This window comes from Conger conger, chromosome 2, assembly GCF_963514075.1.
Source record: "Conger conger chromosome 2, fConCon1.1, whole genome shotgun sequence".
Lineage (NCBI taxonomy): Eukaryota > Metazoa > Chordata > Actinopteri > Anguilliformes > Congridae > Conger > Conger conger.
In genome coordinates, this window is record NC_083761.1 from 42,953,225 (window position 1) to 42,972,908 (window position 19,684).

At 41.0% G+C, this 19,684-nt stretch overlaps 3 protein-coding genes across 7 annotated transcripts in view; 1 reads left to right on the forward strand and 2 right to left on the reverse strand.

Moving 5' to 3' along the window:
- ppp1r9ba (protein phosphatase 1, regulatory subunit 9Ba) overlaps positions 1–6,586 on the forward strand; it is a 49,696-nt gene extending 43,110 nt beyond the window's left edge. For 4 of the 5 annotated variants that reach the window (XM_061230164.1, XM_061230180.1, XM_061230171.1 and 1 more), the window contains exons 10-11: positions 468–582; positions 1,474–6,586. In XM_061230164.1, coding sequence (XP_061086148.1) covers positions 468–582; positions 1,474–1,527 — 169 coding nt within the window. In that variant the 3' untranslated portion in view covers positions 1,528–6,586. The remainder of the gene's footprint in view (positions 1–467; positions 583–1,473) is intronic. The other variant, XM_061230198.1, reaches the window with a different exon arrangement.
- Positions 6,587–7,508: 922 nt separating this feature from the next.
- On the reverse strand, positions 7,509–12,307 carry LOC133120090 (histone-lysine N-methyltransferase PRDM9-like). Its single transcript, XM_061230223.1, has 7 exons — positions 12,076–12,307; positions 11,037–11,171; positions 10,503–10,649; positions 9,933–10,204; positions 9,549–9,616; positions 9,009–9,199; positions 7,509–8,753 (listed from the first exon to the last, which is right to left on the reverse strand). Exons 1-7 carry the CDS (start codon positions 12,152–12,154, stop codon positions 7,837–7,839), a joined length of 1,809 nt encoding a protein of 602 aa, XP_061086207.1. The 5' UTR covers positions 12,155–12,307; the 3' UTR covers positions 7,509–7,836.
- A 951-nt stretch (positions 12,308–13,258) lies between these two features.
- On the reverse strand, positions 13,259–19,171 carry LOC133121224 (serine/threonine-protein kinase pim-1-like). Its single transcript, XM_061230425.1, has 7 exons — positions 19,160–19,171; positions 15,455–15,701; positions 15,159–15,250; positions 14,569–14,784; positions 14,006–14,183; positions 13,585–13,761; positions 13,259–13,350 (listed from the first exon to the last, which is right to left on the reverse strand). Exons 1-7 carry the CDS (start codon positions 19,169–19,171, stop codon positions 13,259–13,261), a joined length of 1,014 nt encoding a protein of 337 aa, XP_061086409.1.
- Positions 19,172–19,684: the final 513 nt, after the last annotated feature.

Here is a 19,684-nt window from a genome sequence, read left to right on the forward strand (position 1 = left end):
CTGACATACAAAACTGAATTTAGTTTGCTTATAACATGGCAGCTAATTCATGTTACTGAAAACTGGCCAGCCACGTAATTAATGGTTAGCCGCCAATGCTAATCTCTGGCAAACCCAGTTCACCGTCTCCTCTTGCCCTCCAATATATTAGGCATATGCTTTTCAGACACAGCACAGAAATACAAAAGCCCACGCCCTCAGGAGTTCTCAGAATAATAAATGCAAGTAGACAAGAAAGATATTGGGCATAAGTTAACACCGACATGGGTTGCCAGTGTATCATAGTAATGACTGAGCATGTTTGTTTATAATATTTTTCAAGGTGAAAATCCTGCACAGTATGCCTTTAATGTACTTTAATATAGTCAATGGAGATAATAAATCCAGAACTCTCCTGTTTTTCCTCTGCTCTACGGTCTCCTGTGTGGCTCCAGTGTTTGTTCACACACCCTTCTCTCCCTATTCAGGGAGATTGAGTTCTTGAAGAAGGAGACAGCCCAGCGTCGTGCTCTGGAGGAGTCTGAGACTTCTCACAAAGAGGAGACGGAGAAGCTGCAGGATAAGGTAGTGGAGGAGGCTCAGGTGAAGAATGGGGGCGGAGGTGTTTAGCTGTGAAGTTTGACTGCCTTTACACGTTGTAGGTGTGTGTGCTTGTGGGTTGTTTCACACTGTGCTGATATGGATCTCCTCAGTACCGACTGGTTGCCCACACCAGTCCACATCACATGGTCTTCAAAGGGCACCCATTGAAGCAGACTGGGAGTAAACTGCAACTACAAAATTTTGTCAGCAAACCAAATACAACCATTCTCTGCCGCAAATTCAAACTGATAATTACTTGGGCGTTCACTGTCATAATTGATCCACTTAGTTAAAGACATGGTAACCAGACTGGCCTGCAAATAGCACCATTTTACAGTGTGAAATTATTAATCAAATTTCCCCTTGCTCTGTTTAAGGCAGGGAATACAGCAAGCTGATGGACACCCGATAGTCAGCCAACAACAGGGGTCTCATTGGAATTGGTCAGGAGTGTTCCAAATCTAGCAGTGCCCTCATGGTCACCTCCTCATCTATTTGCATTCTTTGCCCGAGGGAACACAAGTCGTAATTTATCCTATAGCGCATGTATTGGGTTCAAAGGGAGTCCCAGTTCCTTCTAATCTCCTTCTCTGGAAATAGAAGATATACAGTCAGCTCCAGAATTATTGATTTTAAGTATATTCCAATAATAGTCTTATTGTGGTAAAGAACTAGGATGCATGCCTAGATCCACTATTAAGCAGCGGTACGTAATAAGAAGTATCATTGTGAATATGGGAAAAAACAAACAAAAGTAGGCTTCCAGTGGGTACTGGCCCAATTCAAGCACTGAGTACCAGTCTGTCTTCCATTTCCTCACCATACCCCTTTCCTATGTGAAGACACTGCTACAGCAGAATTTCTCATTTTTGCCTTCTGTCCCCCTCTCAGATAACAGATTTGGAATCCAAGGTGGAAGCACTGAAGACCTCTGACCCCTCATAAAAGCTAAACGAAGATGAGAGATGCCTTTACCCTGGTCATCATTTTAAATACCTTTGGCTGACGGATTGCGAGAAACATGGAGAAGAGAAAGACTCTTTGAAAGGGATCCTGAAAGAAGCTGCACTGGGGATGCGGGGTTAAAATAAGGAAATGGCATTGCATCCGACGCCTTCTCCTCCCTTTGGCCTTCATCCAGCCCAGGATGTTACCTGTCCAACAGTCCGGTTCCTGGTTTGCTTTTATGTGTGTTCAGGCACCTATTGTTGAATATCATTTCTCAAAAGGCTCATTTAATTGTGGAATGTGGACATCCTTTTGTCTTATGTGTTTTTTGTTTTACGAGTGGAGGGGGCATCCATTTTATTTACTCGCTGGGAATACTGCCACTGCTGGCTGCCTGTTTGTTTTGCTGACTTGCCTCCATGAAGGCCAAGGTACTGAAAATAACAACACAGAGGAACCTGGCTATTCAGTGTTTGTCTATTTTGGTCTTGTCCTTCAATGCATTGTAAATTATCTGAATTGAATGGTTTTGATCTAGTAAACTAGTAAACTAGTGCCCCTTTTTTCTCCGCCTGTCAGTGGACCTGTTTGTACAGATGAGATGGGTTTGGTTTGTATATATTTTTAGTATATATATTTAAAATTCAGTGAGCGAAAATACAGCGAGAGAATTTGGAAGGGCCCATTCTGGACAGCACTCTGTAAGGTAGTGGGGCAGATTAAGGAGAGAGGCATTTGAAGCTTGGATTTCAAATGTATATATTGTACAGGCCACAAAATAGGCAGTTGGAACTTTTGGGGGGATTTTTTTACTAGCAGCTGACAAACAGGGTGTGACAATGTCCAAGCATTCAACTCGAATTAATATGGATTTACTAGTTAAAGATCAACAGCGATCTTAGTTTGAAGAGCAGTAACATATGAGAAAGCCATTGCCATTCACCTAAATGCTACATCCTACCCATGTTTAGCAGAGTAACAGGATTAGTTTAAAGCAGGGACCAATTCCGTGCTTTCTCCAAGCTTTCGGAATGTTATATAGACGGCTTCAGATGGTTTGTGTGCTAATGACATATGTGGGAATTCGGCAAACTGGAAGAATTAAACAAGTAACCAATTAATCTGCTTAAAATAATGATGCTTCTCTGTGGCTCAGATAGGAGATTGAAAGCTATGGCTGCCTTGACGGAGTCTTATCCGTATGTGTATTGAATTGACCGCTCAGTCCTCTGTTTTGAATTCCCCATCGACTTCAATGGTTTGTTGTCTGCATTTATTTATGCTTATTCATCCTTGATTGTCTAAGGTCAGAGACCTATGTTGATTGGACCCTTTGGTGTTCATTCCTGGTGTTACTATGGTAGCAGCGCAATACAGTACTGGTTTTTTCTCAGGACTTATATGCAGTGCAATTTTTGAATGCTCACATTCTCAGTTAAAGGTCATTAAGTTGTTTTGGATTTTGATTGTTTGTGTAATTACATGATTGTTGTGTAAGAAGTCTGATGATCCAAACCAGATGTTGCTCTTCAACCTCTTGAAGTGCAGTCAGCAAGCAGTTTTTGGTAGAGATTGTGGTAGAGGTGGTAGCCTAAACAAATAAGGAACTGTTATGTCAAAGGTCATATATGGTTAAACTGCAGTGCCGTGCTTCACCGGTGGATTGGCTCTGAAAAAGTCGGTTTTACCTGCACCTTGACATTGGAATTGCCAACCTGTTGTAAAGAATGTCCCCATTTTCACCTTATTGCTGTGTTATTGCTTCCCACTAGGGCTTTTTAGTAATTTCTGCCGTCCACTTCTGCCAAAATCTCACTCACTGCAATGTGTAATCTGTTGAGGTAGTGACTAAAGGTTTGCAAAAAATGCTTCTTTTTTTGGTTTGTTTGTTTGGTTTTATTTTATATATTTTTTTATTTTGGGCGGGGGGGGGTCATATATGTCTGGTAAAAATACACTCCTGTGAGTGGCATTCCTGGATACACTTTGAAAGCACTGGAATCACAACCTACCCTAGGAGGGAAATGCAAACCTGTGAACTGCTTACATGGTATACATGTGCAAAATTATGTTCATTTTTATTTAGCTTTAGCTTGCTAGCTTGTTTCTTAAACATAAGCAATGAGAGATGAGAACACAGGGAATGCATGTCTGGCCATTGAAGCATTAATCCTAATTAGCTCTGAAAAAATATTAATTTACAAATAAAAGTACCTTCAGTACTCTGCTGGAGTACAAGTATATAAAATATTAATACGATAAAAGTATAGTCTTGCAACAGACACATTGACACTGGCGTTTTTGGGATAGAAATTCTGGTGGGGCACCGATCAGCTTGTCAAGCTTAGCACTGTTGATTTTGAGCCTCAACCTTGCTAGTTTGATACAGTTATGAAACCCTTATAACGCACTATCACTAGCTGCTCACTTGCAAAAGTAAATTCGGGAGGAACGTGAAATAAAATGTGGTTCACGGTTTGGCTCTGTCATTGCCAATTTCATATTTGATCTCACATGAAGGTAATCAGGGAGGCTGGTATAATTATCAGTTTTGGCACCATTCTCTACAAGCTCTAGAGAACATGTGTGAAAATCCCAGGAGATCAGTAGTTTCTGAGATACTCAAACCACCCTGTCTGGCACCAACAATCATTCCACAGTCAAAGTCACTTAGATCGTATTTCCTCCCCATTCTTTCATTTGGTATGAAAAATAGTTGAACCTCTTGACCACATCTGCATGCTTTTATGCATTTAGTTGCTGCCACATGATTGGCTGATTAAATATTTGCATTAACAAGCTGGTGTTCAGGTCTACCTAATGAAGTGCTCACTGAGTTTATATCACAGAATTATTCAATGAAAACGAGTCCAGCAGAAGGCAGTGCAAGCAATCTTAATTAGTTTTTTTCTGACAATATTCTTAATTTATTCTTAATTTATTTGTTCTTGGTGACATTTTCGTAAGATGTGGCTATACCTAAACTACTACAAAAGTGTCCTAGTTATAACAAGACCGCTACTACAGCTAAGACACGAATATCTACAGATATCTAGCCAATCGACACATAGCTATGATTTCTGCACCCTGCACTGGGTGTTACCAGACATGGGGCCGAGACGATCGGACACCACAGGCCAATATCTGCTATGAAATGCCCCGAAGGGGTTCCTTGCCATGCTGACAGGGCTGTGGGTTGTGGGGCCGACCCCACGGACAGATTATCGGCAGCATCAAACGCCATATGCTACAGTGCAGTTTGCACAAACAATTTGTATTACTTTCAGAGCATTTTAAAAGGGATTACAAATAATATCTATCAAAGTTTGAGCGATTCAAAACTAATTTTCTTCATTAACTGCAGTGCTTCGGAGAAAGCCAATGAGAGATAAGAATGCAATACCGCCAACTAAGTGTAGAGACGCCACAGCACATTGTACATTTTATTGTATTGAATAAGCCAAATGTATTCAATTTTCTGTTCACATTTTATCATTGATTCGACTGGTGCTGAAAATGTATGATTACACAGAGCACTGAACAAGGTGAAAGCGAAGGTAAACTGAAGAATGTCTTCTATTGTGCTTTACTAAAAATAGTGCAATATCAGTAGGGCAGGGTCCCCTATTCTTTGACTTATCTAGAACATTTGTTGTGTTACATGTACACTAGTACAAGCTGGCCAGCACATTGGAAAAGCGACTAATGACTAATGAAGTCTGTGGCCACCACCTTGCATTGAGAATGCCTGAAATGCCATTAATTCCAAACCTGCATTCAGACTGTGCAACTGAAGCAGGCCTTTTGTGTATCAAATGATACGTAGAGTTTGCATGTTAATCATCATGGATACTGTCATCACGGTGTATGGCCAGTCCTTTGACAATTGTTCAGGGAGCCAGGCACAAACATGTCTCTAAACCCAGCTGCAAGTGGACAGTGGATTGGGTGTGAAGACAACCAACATGGCAGCCATGCAGGTTTGGCAGTATATCATAGTAAAGCACATTAATCTCCCTCAGTGTATTACAGCAGTTTCATAAATTCCTGTTTTATTGATACTTGATCTACCTTTTGTATTGAAAGGGAAAACCGACTCTATCCATTTCCTCTGCTAAACTGTTACCTACTGTGGTCATACACTCCTGCCGTCATTTGTTGCTTGGCAATAGAGACTCACTGCATTGGAAATGCACTTGCCAACTTCAACAACCCTAGGATGGACCTGACAATGGTAAATCCCTGGAAAGCAGTTTTGTTTTTTGCTTTTTTTTTTTTTTCAAGGTTTTTCAAAAGGAGACATAGATGAGACTGGCAGAGGAGAACCACAGTTGGGACTTCCAGCCAAATGTCACCCGCATACCTCTACCATTGCAACCGAACTACTGATATGTACTAACCTTCCCAGTACCACTTCAGTAACATACTGTATCTGATGGTGTGTAGTGCTTGTGAGTCTCTCAAAAATAGTTACTGTAAAAAGTGATATTTTCGAGAGCCTATGTAAGTTTTTACCTAGTAATATTCACAAACATCACAAGCAAGCCATTTTGTACAGAGGCAAAGGGAAAAGTCACACCTGTAAAATGTGGTGTGGTAGCATGCTTGAAATATGTGCAGGAAAACATCAAACCAAGACAAAACATGAGGATATCAAGTATAGCAGTGCAATGATGTAATAGACTAGATTTAAAGCTGTTTTCTTACTGTATCATACAGCTTTTTTAACAAGCACCTTGAATTGTACATTTTACTTTTCGTTGGTGAGGTGTTCAGATATTAAATGCCTTGATATTGTGATAATGTTGCGGGAACTCGGTCCAGATATCTGCCTCAACCAAGGGGAAATTCTAACTAATCCTGCACTAAGCAAGCATTACTATGAGGACATTTATTTTTAATTTTTGGTAAAAGTTTCCCCTCTGTAATTTGCATTGGAAACATGGAAGGGGAGAAAAATGAATTTGTTCCATTTTAATGGTTTCACTCTGAATCAAGTATACATTATACATAATTTACAGTCATAAATAAATAGCGATGTGCTGAAATAGAGGTAGCGGTCTAATTGTGAAAACATTTTTTATGTTTGTGTGCTTATTGGAAACCTTTGTGTATTTATACCTGTAAGAAACCAATGTGCGACTGGACCCTGGGTGTGAAGAAAAGGAAATCACAATCAGGCCAGTGTCATAACCAAGTCTTAACTCTTAATTGAAAACACGATGAGGATCAACTGTATCAAGGGTTAATGCTGCTTTTAAACACTCCAATTGTAGCTATCTATATGTAAAGGCCTAAACGAACCAACTTTAATAAAGATTTTGCGTACATTTTAGTATGATAAGGGTTAAAAACTACTTAGTCCTATGCGCACATGGTTGACCATGGTAATGTTTTTTTTCAGAATGTGTTCATTGTTAATTATTTCAGAACCCTGAAGCTTACATTTTCAGTTACGTGTTTTGACACCAGTGATCAAGATTTCTTTTTCTTAATTTCATAATACAACATGACTATACAGGGATTTTAAGATTCAGGTAAGCTTGTCACAGTGTTACCCTTTTGACACCAATGTTTTTCCCCTCTAAAATGCCGTTGATACCAGAATCAAACTTACCTTTCAATTGATCATTGCTCTCAACAGGTTTTCAATAATTTTCCATGATTAACAATTGTACCAACAATCTGAATAATCAACTGGGAGGTAAAGACAGATTTCCTTTACCTCGTTAGGGGGGTTAAAAAATTAAGAAGTCGATAAGTAAAAATATCCACCACTGTTTACTACATTAGCTTTCATCAAAACCTACAAGATTGATGAGATAACATAAGAGATGAACTGGCTATAGCTGATAGTACTGAGTATTATGTGGATATAATACAATGCGTTTACATTAATTTAATAATGTCAACACTGAAGTTCTGAAATTCAATTTTATTTTTCAATTGTAATTACAAAATACTGCCATTAACAGTGTGGATATGGCTACAGAGGTGTAACAATGTCCCACCAGTTAAACCAAACACTGTGACGAGCATAGATTCCAGGAATGTAAATTATAAATACCATAAACACAATATGAAACAGTCATTATGGTTGTTAACATACAAATATATTGCATGCTTACATCCACCACAGTACAGTATTAGGCAGCGGACTTACAAATAACTAGTAGTAGTTGCATAGGATTTATCATTTCACAATTAGGCCACATCTTTTCCTTGAGGTAGCAATATTGTAATACACAGCGCTGATGGTACATATTTTGGGTTGTGCATCATGCAAATTCATCTGGAAAAAAAGGCTTATATACACACAGCAAATTCTGATGAGTGCATTTTTTTAAGGTGTCTTCTCAGATGGCCAGTCCGAATGAAACACTTGTCGCACTGAGGGCAGTGATACGGTCTCTCCCCTTTGTGCAGTAGCTGGTGCGCTTTAAGGCTGTTTGGGCGGCTGAAGCTCTTTCCGCACTCATCGCAGCGGCAGGGCCTCACCCCCGTGTGTTTCCGCTCGTGACGTTTCAGATCTCCCGACTGCCGAAAGCTCTCGCCGCACTCTGTGCAGAGGAACGGCTTCTCTCCCGTGTGCGTCCGTACGTGAACCTTCAGCTGCTCCGAGTACGAGAAGCATTTACCGCAGTGCGTGCAGCAGTACGGCTTCTCCCCGGTGTGAACGCGCTGGTGTTGCCGGAGGCTGCTGAACCGGTTGAAACTCTTCCCGCAGTCGGTGCACAGGTACAGCCTCTCCCCCGTGTGAATTTTCTGGTGCCTCTTCAGATCCCCCGACTGGTTAAAGCACTTCTCGCACACGGCGCAGAGGTAGGACTTGTCGGTCACATGGCTCTGCGCGTGCCTTTGCAGGCCGGCAGACCAGCAGAACGTCTTATCGCACTGGGTGCAGGCGTGGGGTCTCTCCCTGGAGTGCCGCTGCTTGTGTCTTTTCAGGCCGATCAGCTGGCTGAAGCTCTGCCCGCACTCGGAGCAGCAGTGGGACTCCCCGCCCGTGTGGGTGGTCCGCTCGTGTTTCCGGAGGTCGCACAGCGAGCCGAAGCTCTGCCCGCACTCGCAGCAGGAGTGTGACCTCTCCCCTGACTCTCCCCTGGCTTTAGCGGTCCGCGAGTGGGACTGTTCCACGTGTCTCTGGACGCGGTGCTCTGCACTGGAAGAAAACTTGCACTGGGGACACTTGAAGACCTGAGCGGGCTTCTCCAAATTTGCAGCTGGGGGGGGGGGGGGGAGGAGAAAGAGAGTTCAGAGGGCGAAGCCAAAGTGAATGATTCTGCTGGTCTATGGCCTCCGTGGGCACTTTGCCTTTCATTCTCCCCAGGGGAAGCCAGGAATCCCCAGTACACTAAATTCATCCCACTGCGATGAGGACCAAGCCATACTACTGAGTCAGCATGACGCAGAAAAGAGACATCGTGTAAACCCCCATGCATTGCACTGAACGACGCAAAGACTTCCCGATTAGATACCTGCAGTAGTGCACTTTTTGATCCACAGGGAATTGCAGATGGCTCCCAGCTCCTTGCTGTAATGGTCAGCACACGACACCAACAGCTCTTGTCCTGGGGTGATGGGGCGGCAGCACCGATACAGGACACCGCCCTGGCGCTGGAAAGCCACCAGATTCTGCTCCTCTTTATTGCGGGCGCAGTTCACATATCTCAAAAGGAGATAACATTACTATGGTTACTACAAATGGGTGTATAATATAGTAAAGAGTTCCACCCTAGATGCAATTTCTTGTATGTCACTTTGGATAAAAGCATCTGCTAAATTAAATGTAAAGTAATGTAATACATAACAGGCAAATCAAAGCTAGTTTACATAGAATCCCAGTAAACAAGACCTGGAAAATCCAGTGTGATTGTTGGTGGCTGACAATCACCATTGAAGGCCAACTCTGGCACACTTTTGGTTGGGCGGTTATGCAAACCTATTGCTGGTCCTCTAATAACAATTTGGCAACTGGGGTAAGAGAAGTCAACGTGAGCGATTCAGGCTTCACTTACCTCATCCAATTGGAGTAAGAGTCTCGTGAACCGTCAATATATTCATACACACCCTCCTTCCTGCAGATCTAAGGAAAGTATGGGGCTCCGTGAGATTAATCACACTGGTGGGTTCTGCCATGCAATATATTTCATGCTGTACAAACTGGAAAACACAGCCACGTCCTATAATAATTAACTATAACAACCTGATCTATAACAAGCGACATGTTGACAATCTAGTTGCCCGTATTTGTATCGACACTTGCAGTCATGCATATTAACAGACTGGCAAATAAAATTCTCCGCTCTATAGTCTTTGTTCTATGGAAATGTGAGAAACGGACACTATCGTTACACACCCAAACATGACTCAGTCTGTTGTGCACATTACCACTGACTTACCGCCCATGCGTAGCTACTCTCAAGGGCTTTTTCCCTGCTGGTCACCTCTCCCTCAAATGGTCCGAAATGCATTCCAACAGGCACAAGCTCTCGCTGGTTAAACACCCCCAGGCCTGCCCCTGGGATGCTGGAACATCCAACCATTAGGCCTGGGGGCAGAGTGAGCAGGGCTCTCTGAGGAACCCCAAATGGAATCGGGGAGTCGTGGGTGAAGGAAGGAGGGCCATGGGTTTCACACTCTTCCAAGTAGAAAGACTGGCACTCCTCGCAGTCTGCAATGGGTGACAAATGACTCATTTCAGGATCCACAAAAAAACAGATATGCGTTTGCAAGGCAAATAATCTGTACATATCAATACTAACCAAACAAATAATAAAAACCATGAGTTCATAGTTGATCATTCAATTAGCAATTCAGAACTATAAATAAGGAGTGTGGTAAAAGAGTGATGAAGGAAATGACAATAAATAAACAAAGTGAAAAGAGGATTGGCATTCAAATTATGCATACCAGACAAAAATGGGGCATAAGTATGTAGTATTACACTACATCAGATCATTCTCACTCACAGAAGTGATCATCATTTCTAGCCTCCACTTCTTCCTGCTGTTGCTTTTCAGTACCAACATCGTCATTTCCATTGCAGCCCTGAAGAGGACACCTGAGCAGATGGTTGTCGTGTTTCCTTGTCTTTCTTCTTATTGGCTTTGCATCATCTACACACAGACAGCACACAGTACCTCAATCAGTCACCTACACACACAGCACTCAGTACCTCATCTTGTGAAGTTGTAAATATTAAGAAAAAGCAAAACAACCTATACCCGAAGAATCATCATGGGCTGATTTTAAATCCAGCATCATGTGTAGCAAACTACTCATGAGAGGGTGACAGATAAAGCACTGAGTGACACCTATTATCCTTATACAAACCATAAAGACTGCAGAAAACCTCTTCTGTCAAAGTCTGTCAATTGTGACATTTTCATTATTGATTTGAACAAGTTAGGGTATTTTTTTGCCAAATCAAAGATGGAAGGACTTATAACATACACTTGGAATTGAATAAAATGCTTTGACCCAGTATTGAAATAAATGCACACCTGCTTGTGGTCTGTCAGTAGTGGGGTGCCACTCTTCATCTGATGTACTGTGGTTTCCAGGAGAAGGTACAGACTCCTCCCCCTCTGCATTACCATTCCCATCATGGCCAATTGAGGGTGAAGAAGCTTTGATGCCTAAAAGAATACAGACGAGAAGTATGTCAAATGTGAGGTAAACCGCGAATACACTTCTCACTTCACATCAGGGCTCTACAGTGCTCCCACTTTAAGGCAATTTGTTCCTGAAATTTAGGAGCACTTGGACTCCTAGGAAAAAATATTAGCATAGAACCCTGCACACTGTCCTGGAAAGTATTAATTTCATGTGCTTGCAATTCTGTTAAGTGCATCATTTAACATAACTAATTTTAAATGTGTTTTATGAGTTTATGAATTCAGTTTTAACTCTTTTTATCATGACCTCTTCATATCACTTTTAATAGTTTATCATTTAAATTTGCTCTCTCTGGTTTTCTATGAATATGGTACGTTAAGTTCTATCAGGATATCCGTACGTCCTCTGATTCTCAAAGTGTCCATGCGTTTCTTCTTCATAGTTCATACTTTTTAGTAGGTTAGCAATATTGCCATGGTAGCAGTAATGATTCGGCATACCGGTTAGCTAAACCGGAAATAGGCAATAAGCAATATACTTTTCCTTCGTTAAACCAATTACTACAATGGCCTTACATGCTATAGATAGCTACCAGAGCAACGAGTTTACGCTTAATTGCTAAGCGCTCACTTTCACTCTCAAACCGACTAGCTAACGTAAATTAGCGACCCGCGCGCTAGTTTGCAAACTCAATGAACTAGCGCGCAACTTGCCTTTTGCAATTTTGTAAATCTGTTAGGTTATTGACAATCAACATTAATACTCCGTATATCATTGCATGAACAGCCACAATCCTGCCAGTGAATATGGATATTACATTACGGTACATGGTTATAACTGGTATTGGCTGGCTCTTACAGTAAGGTGACTAGGCCAGCGAAGCCACGTTCTAATTTATAGAAACTACCCGTGTATGCTACCAACCTGCTGGGCTGTTCATCATTCCATTTTCGCTGCAGTTTGTGGGAGTTATAAGCCGAGGCACAAGAGGTCTACGCCTCATTTCCTTTGCAGTTCACCGCGAAAATTCCGTGTGCAAAAAATGATCTGAGTGGGAGTATTTTAATATAAACTGCTTTATTAAAATATGGCTCCTAGCTAGTTACATGTGATCCTTCTTTCCTTCGCGTGTTTTGAACTACGCGTCCCAGACGCCCGTGCGAGTAGGATGGTTGTAAACGTAACAAAGGATATGAAGTTTGTGAACTGCCCGTTTCATTATCTAAGTAAGGATCAGATTAATGGGAAATCTCTGGGTGGGTTGGCTAGTTGTTCATTGGCACGATTGAGTAAAAGTATGAGAATAAGTCATAGGTTGGAAAGTTATTAAAGTGGGGTGTAGGGGCGGGAGTCTCTCAAAGTTGGAGTCAATTGAAAGCATTTAAGGAATATTTTCAGCTGCCACCCAGGCATGTTTTTGTTACTAGGCAATATGCAGCCAGACATTCCTATAGTATTAGTAAATAAGGGACTCTTGCTTTAAATGTTAAGACAAAGACACTTTCAACACATTGATTCTAAGTACTACTCAATTTGTACATAGTCGTATGTCATTGAGAGGCTGCTGGTTGGCTCATTGTGTGAATGCACTGATCTGGTGCATGGATAGGTGCCACGGTTGGGTAACAAATCTGGACTATGCTAGTGCTGACAGCACAGTCTAGTGTCAACAAGGGAGGATTTCAGTTGCTCGGGATGACCATTCATACTGACCTGACTGGCATCCTTGCACTCATCTGCACCTTCCCCAAATCAAAGGCTGAGTGTTGATCATCTCAAGACTGGTCATTTCTAATTGAGGAAAGAACCAATAAGAAAGCAGAGGAACAATCATACAAATGAGCATATCTATATTATTAATGCTGCTTTTTTTTTTTACTAATTGTTAAAAGTGAAAAATGATTTAAGGCAATCTTACAATGGTAGGGGCATTGAAGAATCTCCTCCATGGTCACCTGCCTTCTGTGCTGCTATGTGAAGGCACCATCATTGCAGGTCTTCGCACTGTGAGGGGTTGGGGGTAGGGGGTAGGGGTAGAGGTAGGGGTGTGGGTGTTCTGGTTGGGGGGGGGGGGGGGGGTGAGGGAGGGGCACAAAATCTGTGCCCCTCAATGCAGCCAGGGGTGTTGCCCAATCTCCTCCACGGTAGGTCTGCCCTGAGGTCGTTTTTCAAGGCACCACCGTAGAAGGTCCTGGCACTCTGAAAGGTCAACAGAAACACATAGGAGGTGGTTGAGGGGCAACACTCAAATCCAGTTAACAGATAACAGTATCATGTGCTGGAAAATAAAACACAGGGAAAGTGACTTGACAGTCAGACGCCAGCCAGGTAAGGCACGCTGGTGATCATTTGGAACACCCGACTGCTTTCACCCAAAGTTCCTGTGGGATTTTCTGTCAGAAGGGTACCCTGTTCTGCCTCATCGCTGTTTACCTGCAGAGAGACCGTGCCGCAGCATCAGCGGGTTCTCAATAATCTGCTTTATGTTGCTGAAAGGCCTTTCCAGATGCAGCATTTCGTACAGAATCATTCCCAGCTGCCACACCGTGGAGGAGACTCCATCCAGCTTGTTCTCAGTGAACCACTCTGGAGCTGTGTAGAGCGCGGTACCTTTGGCAAAGACACAACTAATTAATCTTCAATTCACCATTTCTGCGCGTACATCAAAATCCACACAGAAATGGTTAAATAAAAACAACAACCATGAATTCGGCTAATTACTTAAAAGGCAATTCAATGTATTCAAACAGATGTATTCAATTTAGGTATCATTTAAATTAAATCTGATGGCACAAATCTTCATGAAAAATTTCAAAGTGGTGACATCAGGTTGGTGTGGCCATAATTCTCTCACCACGGAAGTGTGTGAAGGGGCTCTGTTCCATAAGGTTGGCACAGCCAAAATCTATCAGATGTGCATGCAGATAGCCGGAGCCTGACTCTATCAGCACATTCTCTGGCTTCAGGTCTCTGTGCACCACACCCCTATTGTGGATCAACTGCACAGCCTCCAAAAGCTGCCTCATGATCACCTGCAAAGGACATCAGTGAGAAACATGATCAGGGGAGTGGTTGGGGATGTGGGCACATGCTGTAAATATATTCAGCTCCAAGCATTTGGTGTAAAAATTTGATCTTGATGCAGGATGTTTCTTTAGACAAAAAACAACTACTGGACACATGGTGTCCTGCTATGTGAGCTGTGGCTCTTTAAACATACAGCAGACTGTCAGTCTGCTCCTCTGCCCTCTTCTAGATATACAGTAAATATTCCAGAGGATATGCCTACAAGGGCTCCAGCACCTGGTTCATCTGATCTATAATGGGCTATCCCTGATCTATAATGTGTAGCAGTTGACTGTTTTTGTTATTTGCACTGCTGCAATGAAGAGGTGAACCTTTTGTGCAGTCAGTTACCTTTGCTTCTTCCTCTTCCAGGTGAACCCTTCCTTTTGAAATGTAATCAAATAGGTCCTCACAGGGCTGAGGCCGCTCTAGAACCAACAGCACCTCCGTTGGCAGATTACACCAGTCAAGGAGGCACACGATACCCTTGGGTGCTGGGTTTCCACTCCCCACTATATTCAGGATGGCCACCTCCAGAGGGACCTCCTGCTGCCTCCCTCCCAGAGTCTATGATGGGAATCAAACACAGCTACTGTCGGGAGGATCAGAGCGGTGCAGTCAGGGAGTCAAACACAGGCACTGCCAAAGGCAGTCTTAATATACCCTGGGGAATAAAACAGCTCCTGTGTTACATTCTGGAATATCTCAATTCTAAATTCACCAAACCTGCGATATATAACTGCATCTTCGGAAACCTACCATAGTAATCCAGGTCACATTGTGTCGGGGGATGTGTTTTACTGCAACCTAAAACAAAAATAAAACCAGTTAACAACATTTTTTATCCACTTTCTTCAAGACAGATCAAGGATATCGACAGCTGTTAATATTATATTAATATTATATATTCATAGAGATTAAGAAAAGGAAGTAGTCTGTACCGGCAGTAAGTCCCCCTTTCTGTAGCCAGCCCACACGCTGCCAAAGCCACCATATCCTAGTAAGTGCTCTTCACGGTATTTCGCCTCAAACACTGTTGAGAATGATAGGAAAGAAATACATACAAGTGGTGTTCTCACTTAACGAATCTAATTTAAATAATATACATTTTTCAGGAAACTTGTGAGACCAGCAGCATGGTGCTGGAGAAAGAATGTAACCAGAACATTCCTGATGAAAGAATATATGGAACCTTTATGTGCACTGTCTAATACAGGATATTTTTGTCTATTCTAACCTTTGTAATCAATTCCACTTGATGCCCCAGAGGGACAGTCTGACAGCAAGTCCTGGAGCAGGGACGAGGTGGAGCTCTGGCCAGAGCTGGAGGGGGAAACCGAGATCTTTCCAAATGAGAGGTACTGGCTTTTCTTCCACTCTGAGCCACAGGAGCTCAGCCCAGTGAGGTCCACAATAGAAGGGTTTTTCAAGCATTTCCTCTTCTTTTCTGAGCTGGAGGAGCTGACATTGGTGAGGTCTATAAACTGTGGAGGGCAAATCAATTTTGCCAAGTGCCCAGAATAGGAGGGGCTGATTTCCACCTTTGGAGGGCATGATGACTTGGCACGCTTTCTTTTCCTGTTGGTGTTGGAGCAGCCAGCACCAGTGGAACTGACGCAAGGAGATGCCTTCTTGACAATCTCATGCTGTTGTTGACTGGCACAGTTTGGCTCTCCATTGTTTTCTCTCTGGACCTTCTTCCTTTTTGATCTCCGTTGATCACCGCAGGAGACTGTAGAAAAGAGAACTTGTCTTTTAATATATGTGAAGTGACTCAGTGATGCATTACAGAAAATTAGTAAATTGGAAGGATTACACTGCAGACATAATTTTAAATCAATTTAATGGGTAGAATAAAGCTTTTTTAAGATGATGTGGTTACCAAATTTTTATATATATAGATTCCAAACAATATCTATGACTAAATTCACTTCTCATTTTATATTGATCATAATATGAGGAACCAGGGATAAATATTGAAGATCACCACTTGCAGCCTAATTGTCTATTTAATAGTACCTTAAAAATACTAGGACAAAAAATGAACATCACAAAATATATGTGTATTTGGAATAACCCATCATTAACTATTCAAAGTACCCAACTATGCTGACAATCATGGATAAATTGTGGAATTTGGAAATTAACAGGTACCATAAATGCAGTTTGCTCATTTCAAGACCTGAAAGATAAATATAAGTTAAATGATATTTAAATACTTAAGTACTTACAACTAAAATTCAAAACTTTGAACTTTGAAATTTTGAATCCAGTGTCCCAAATACAATAGAAAAAGTCCCATTTAATTCTGATAAGAAGAGATGCTTGATAGGTCACAGATAGATAGGCTATATGAATTTTGGTACTGGAAGATTAGGAAGATTTGGCAGGACATCAAAAGAGGGATACACTGGTATAAAATCCTGCTATAACCAGCTTGAAATTATCAGCTACCAGCCATTTCAAAACATAGCTTCAACTGGTCGAACCATGTTGAGTTTGGAGCTGGTCTAAATTGGTCAATCTGCTAGCAATCAGCTGTTTCAAAACCTAGCTTGAGCTGTTTTTTTCAGCAGGGTATCAAGGGTGTGCACATATAAAGTTCTATTTACACCCTGATGTGTTTTCCAAATTGGGGGAAATGTAAGATATCAAACTGGATGGCAAATACTTTTCTCCTCATTAGTTCTTAAGAAATTAATTTAGAAAAATTGGTATTTGGACTGGACCAAACTGCTAGTTTTAAGACAGACATGCAACTTCACACTACCATAAACTTCCATACATCCTTTACCTTAAATTAGGCGCTTTGTTAAAGGAATACTTCGGATCCAGTATCTTGGATCTTTGTTAATGGAGGTAGTTACCATGATACAAACAAGCATTTAGAATCAGAAACGTCACCGTATTCACAGAGAAAAATGTGGTTTTATTCCACCATAACCAAAATAAAACAAATACTACAACGTCCAGAATGCTTTGCGCGGCTGAGCGCTTGATTGACAACCAGTTCCATGACAGCAAGACAGTTCATAACTTCAGTTTTAGTTGTGTCCGGCTTCAGAGATGAGGCTACACCTTATAGCCAATGAAGTTAAATATACATATTTGTAACTAATAAAACATACTTAACCCGTACTACACTAAAAGCGACAATGAATTGATGGGTTTGTGAGTATGCGTGCTTATGTCACAGAATTGTGCAGCACTGCAGTGGCTAGCGTCACCACTAGCTAACGTCTAGCTAAAGTTAGCTCACTAAATACAAACAGGAGTAATGTCACTTAGCTAAATAGCTAGCTCAATGGCCTGTATGGACGACTACTAAGCTGAGGTTAATGGACGAATCAAATTTGACCGCGGTTTCTTAGCTATCATGGCACACTGTCATTTGCAACGGAGAGGCGGGGTTGAGAATGGGGCGTGCCTTATATATAAACCCAGGAGTGAGAAATCCTACATAGTACGCCTTTAATGTTGGAAAATGCCGGAGTATGCCTTTAAGCAATACGATTGCTTTTAACTACGTCTTTACTAGCTTTAAAAAGTCACAGAATTTACTTTGGTGAACTCCAGACTGACAGTAAAGTAAACTGACAACAATTGCTAGGGTAGTGTGTATCGCTTGCATTAATTAGCTAACTATGTTACCTATTATATTTGCTTGTTGGGAAGTAACCTAGATAGTTACCTAGTTAACAGCTAGTTGGAAGATAACTTTATGTGGAGGTCAGATTAATGCATATTTACCAACTGATGTTATTTTTTATCTGCATGTATAAATAAATGTTGGTTATGATACAAACTTATGATTATGGGTATTTCCAGTTTATATCATTTGTATACAACAAACTTGAAAATGAAAAACAATTTGCTTCAGGGAAGCCAGAATACATAATTGGGGTACAGTATGTGATCATAGCCTGATATTTAATTGGCCTGTTTTAGCTAGCTGACTATGTCATGGCTCACAAGCTAAAGGTGTTCTTCAACCTGCGGGTTAAATGTATATAAACCTTCCATGTTGAAAACACTGATTTTTCATTACAATTGTAAGCTTTCAAGAAACATTTTTCAACTTTCTCATTAAATTCTTACCAGGATCAGAGGGAAACCTACTGCAGTCCATTGAAGAACTTTAAGTAAAACCAAATAAGCTTAATTAAGCAATATTAGATTAAGAAAATATCAAACGAAACTAAAACAGTATGTGTTTAATACCACCACTATCACTTCTGGTGATAAGATATACATATTATATTGTAATACCATTTAGATCACAATGCCAAGATGTTCGATTCAACTGTGATGTCACAGAGTAGTTTGAATCTGAATTCAAATTCAGCCAAAATGTATTTTGTTTCATTTTATTCAAAACTATATACATATAGTTATATAGTTGTATATATATGTATATGTATATATATGTATATATGTATATAGTTGTGTATATATAGTAGTTCCTTTGATCGTAAAATTGCCTGCAATCAACATGGCACTATTAAAAGCCTCTTATGCAACAGGTGTTATCCTGCGTTCACATGGATCATGGTAGACGGTAGCGTATTTTACGAAAATTACCTAAGTACCTAGCAACATCACTATAGCAACGTATTTTATTTATAGTAGCACGATAGCAACGTGCCGTCCTGCCATTTTTCCCGTACGGTCCCAAAACTACAGATTTTTTATTATTTTCTTAGCCAAAAGTTTTTTGGCAGGAAAAACTGAATCGTAGACCTACAAACCGTTTGTTTTAGAATCAATTCTTTTTTCGCAAGATTCCTTGACTTATATACAATAAAACGTATATTCCCAATTTAATTGGTGTCTGCCAATTCTAATTTACAGGTATTTTGGTAAGTATATTTTTTGGCATATATGGCTCTTTTTTTTTTTCTTAGCCTCATAATGGCTTCCTTGGCTGTCATTGGCCTCATACCCTGGTCCTCATATTGACAAACAGCCAATAACAGACTCCAAAGGCAATGAAAAAGCCTAGATAAAAAGACAACACATTGAATACACCTGACTAATCAGAAATAACTAAATACCCTCAAACACTGTCTGCACTTTAACCCCATATCCATTGTTTCATTTCAAATCCAGTGTGCTGGAGTACAGAGCCAAAAGAACAGAAATTGTACCACTGTCCAAGTACTTACGAACTGCACTGTATTTTTTATTAGGCTCTTCTGACTCTTTTAGGCTACACATACCACAGTGCACATGCATCATGATCCCTATTACATGATTATGTTTTAAGCTAAACATTTTATTAAAAGCGTTAAAAAATGACTTACATTAGTGGCACTCTGCACGCTTCAGAATCGCAAACTTGCATTATTCACAAAATGAGTGTGCGCAATATCCCATCTCCCATCTACAACAAATTGATCGTCAGAGAAATAGCAACTTGTAAACAATAGCCAGCAAGAATATGCTTCACTTTCCATATTAAATGTAC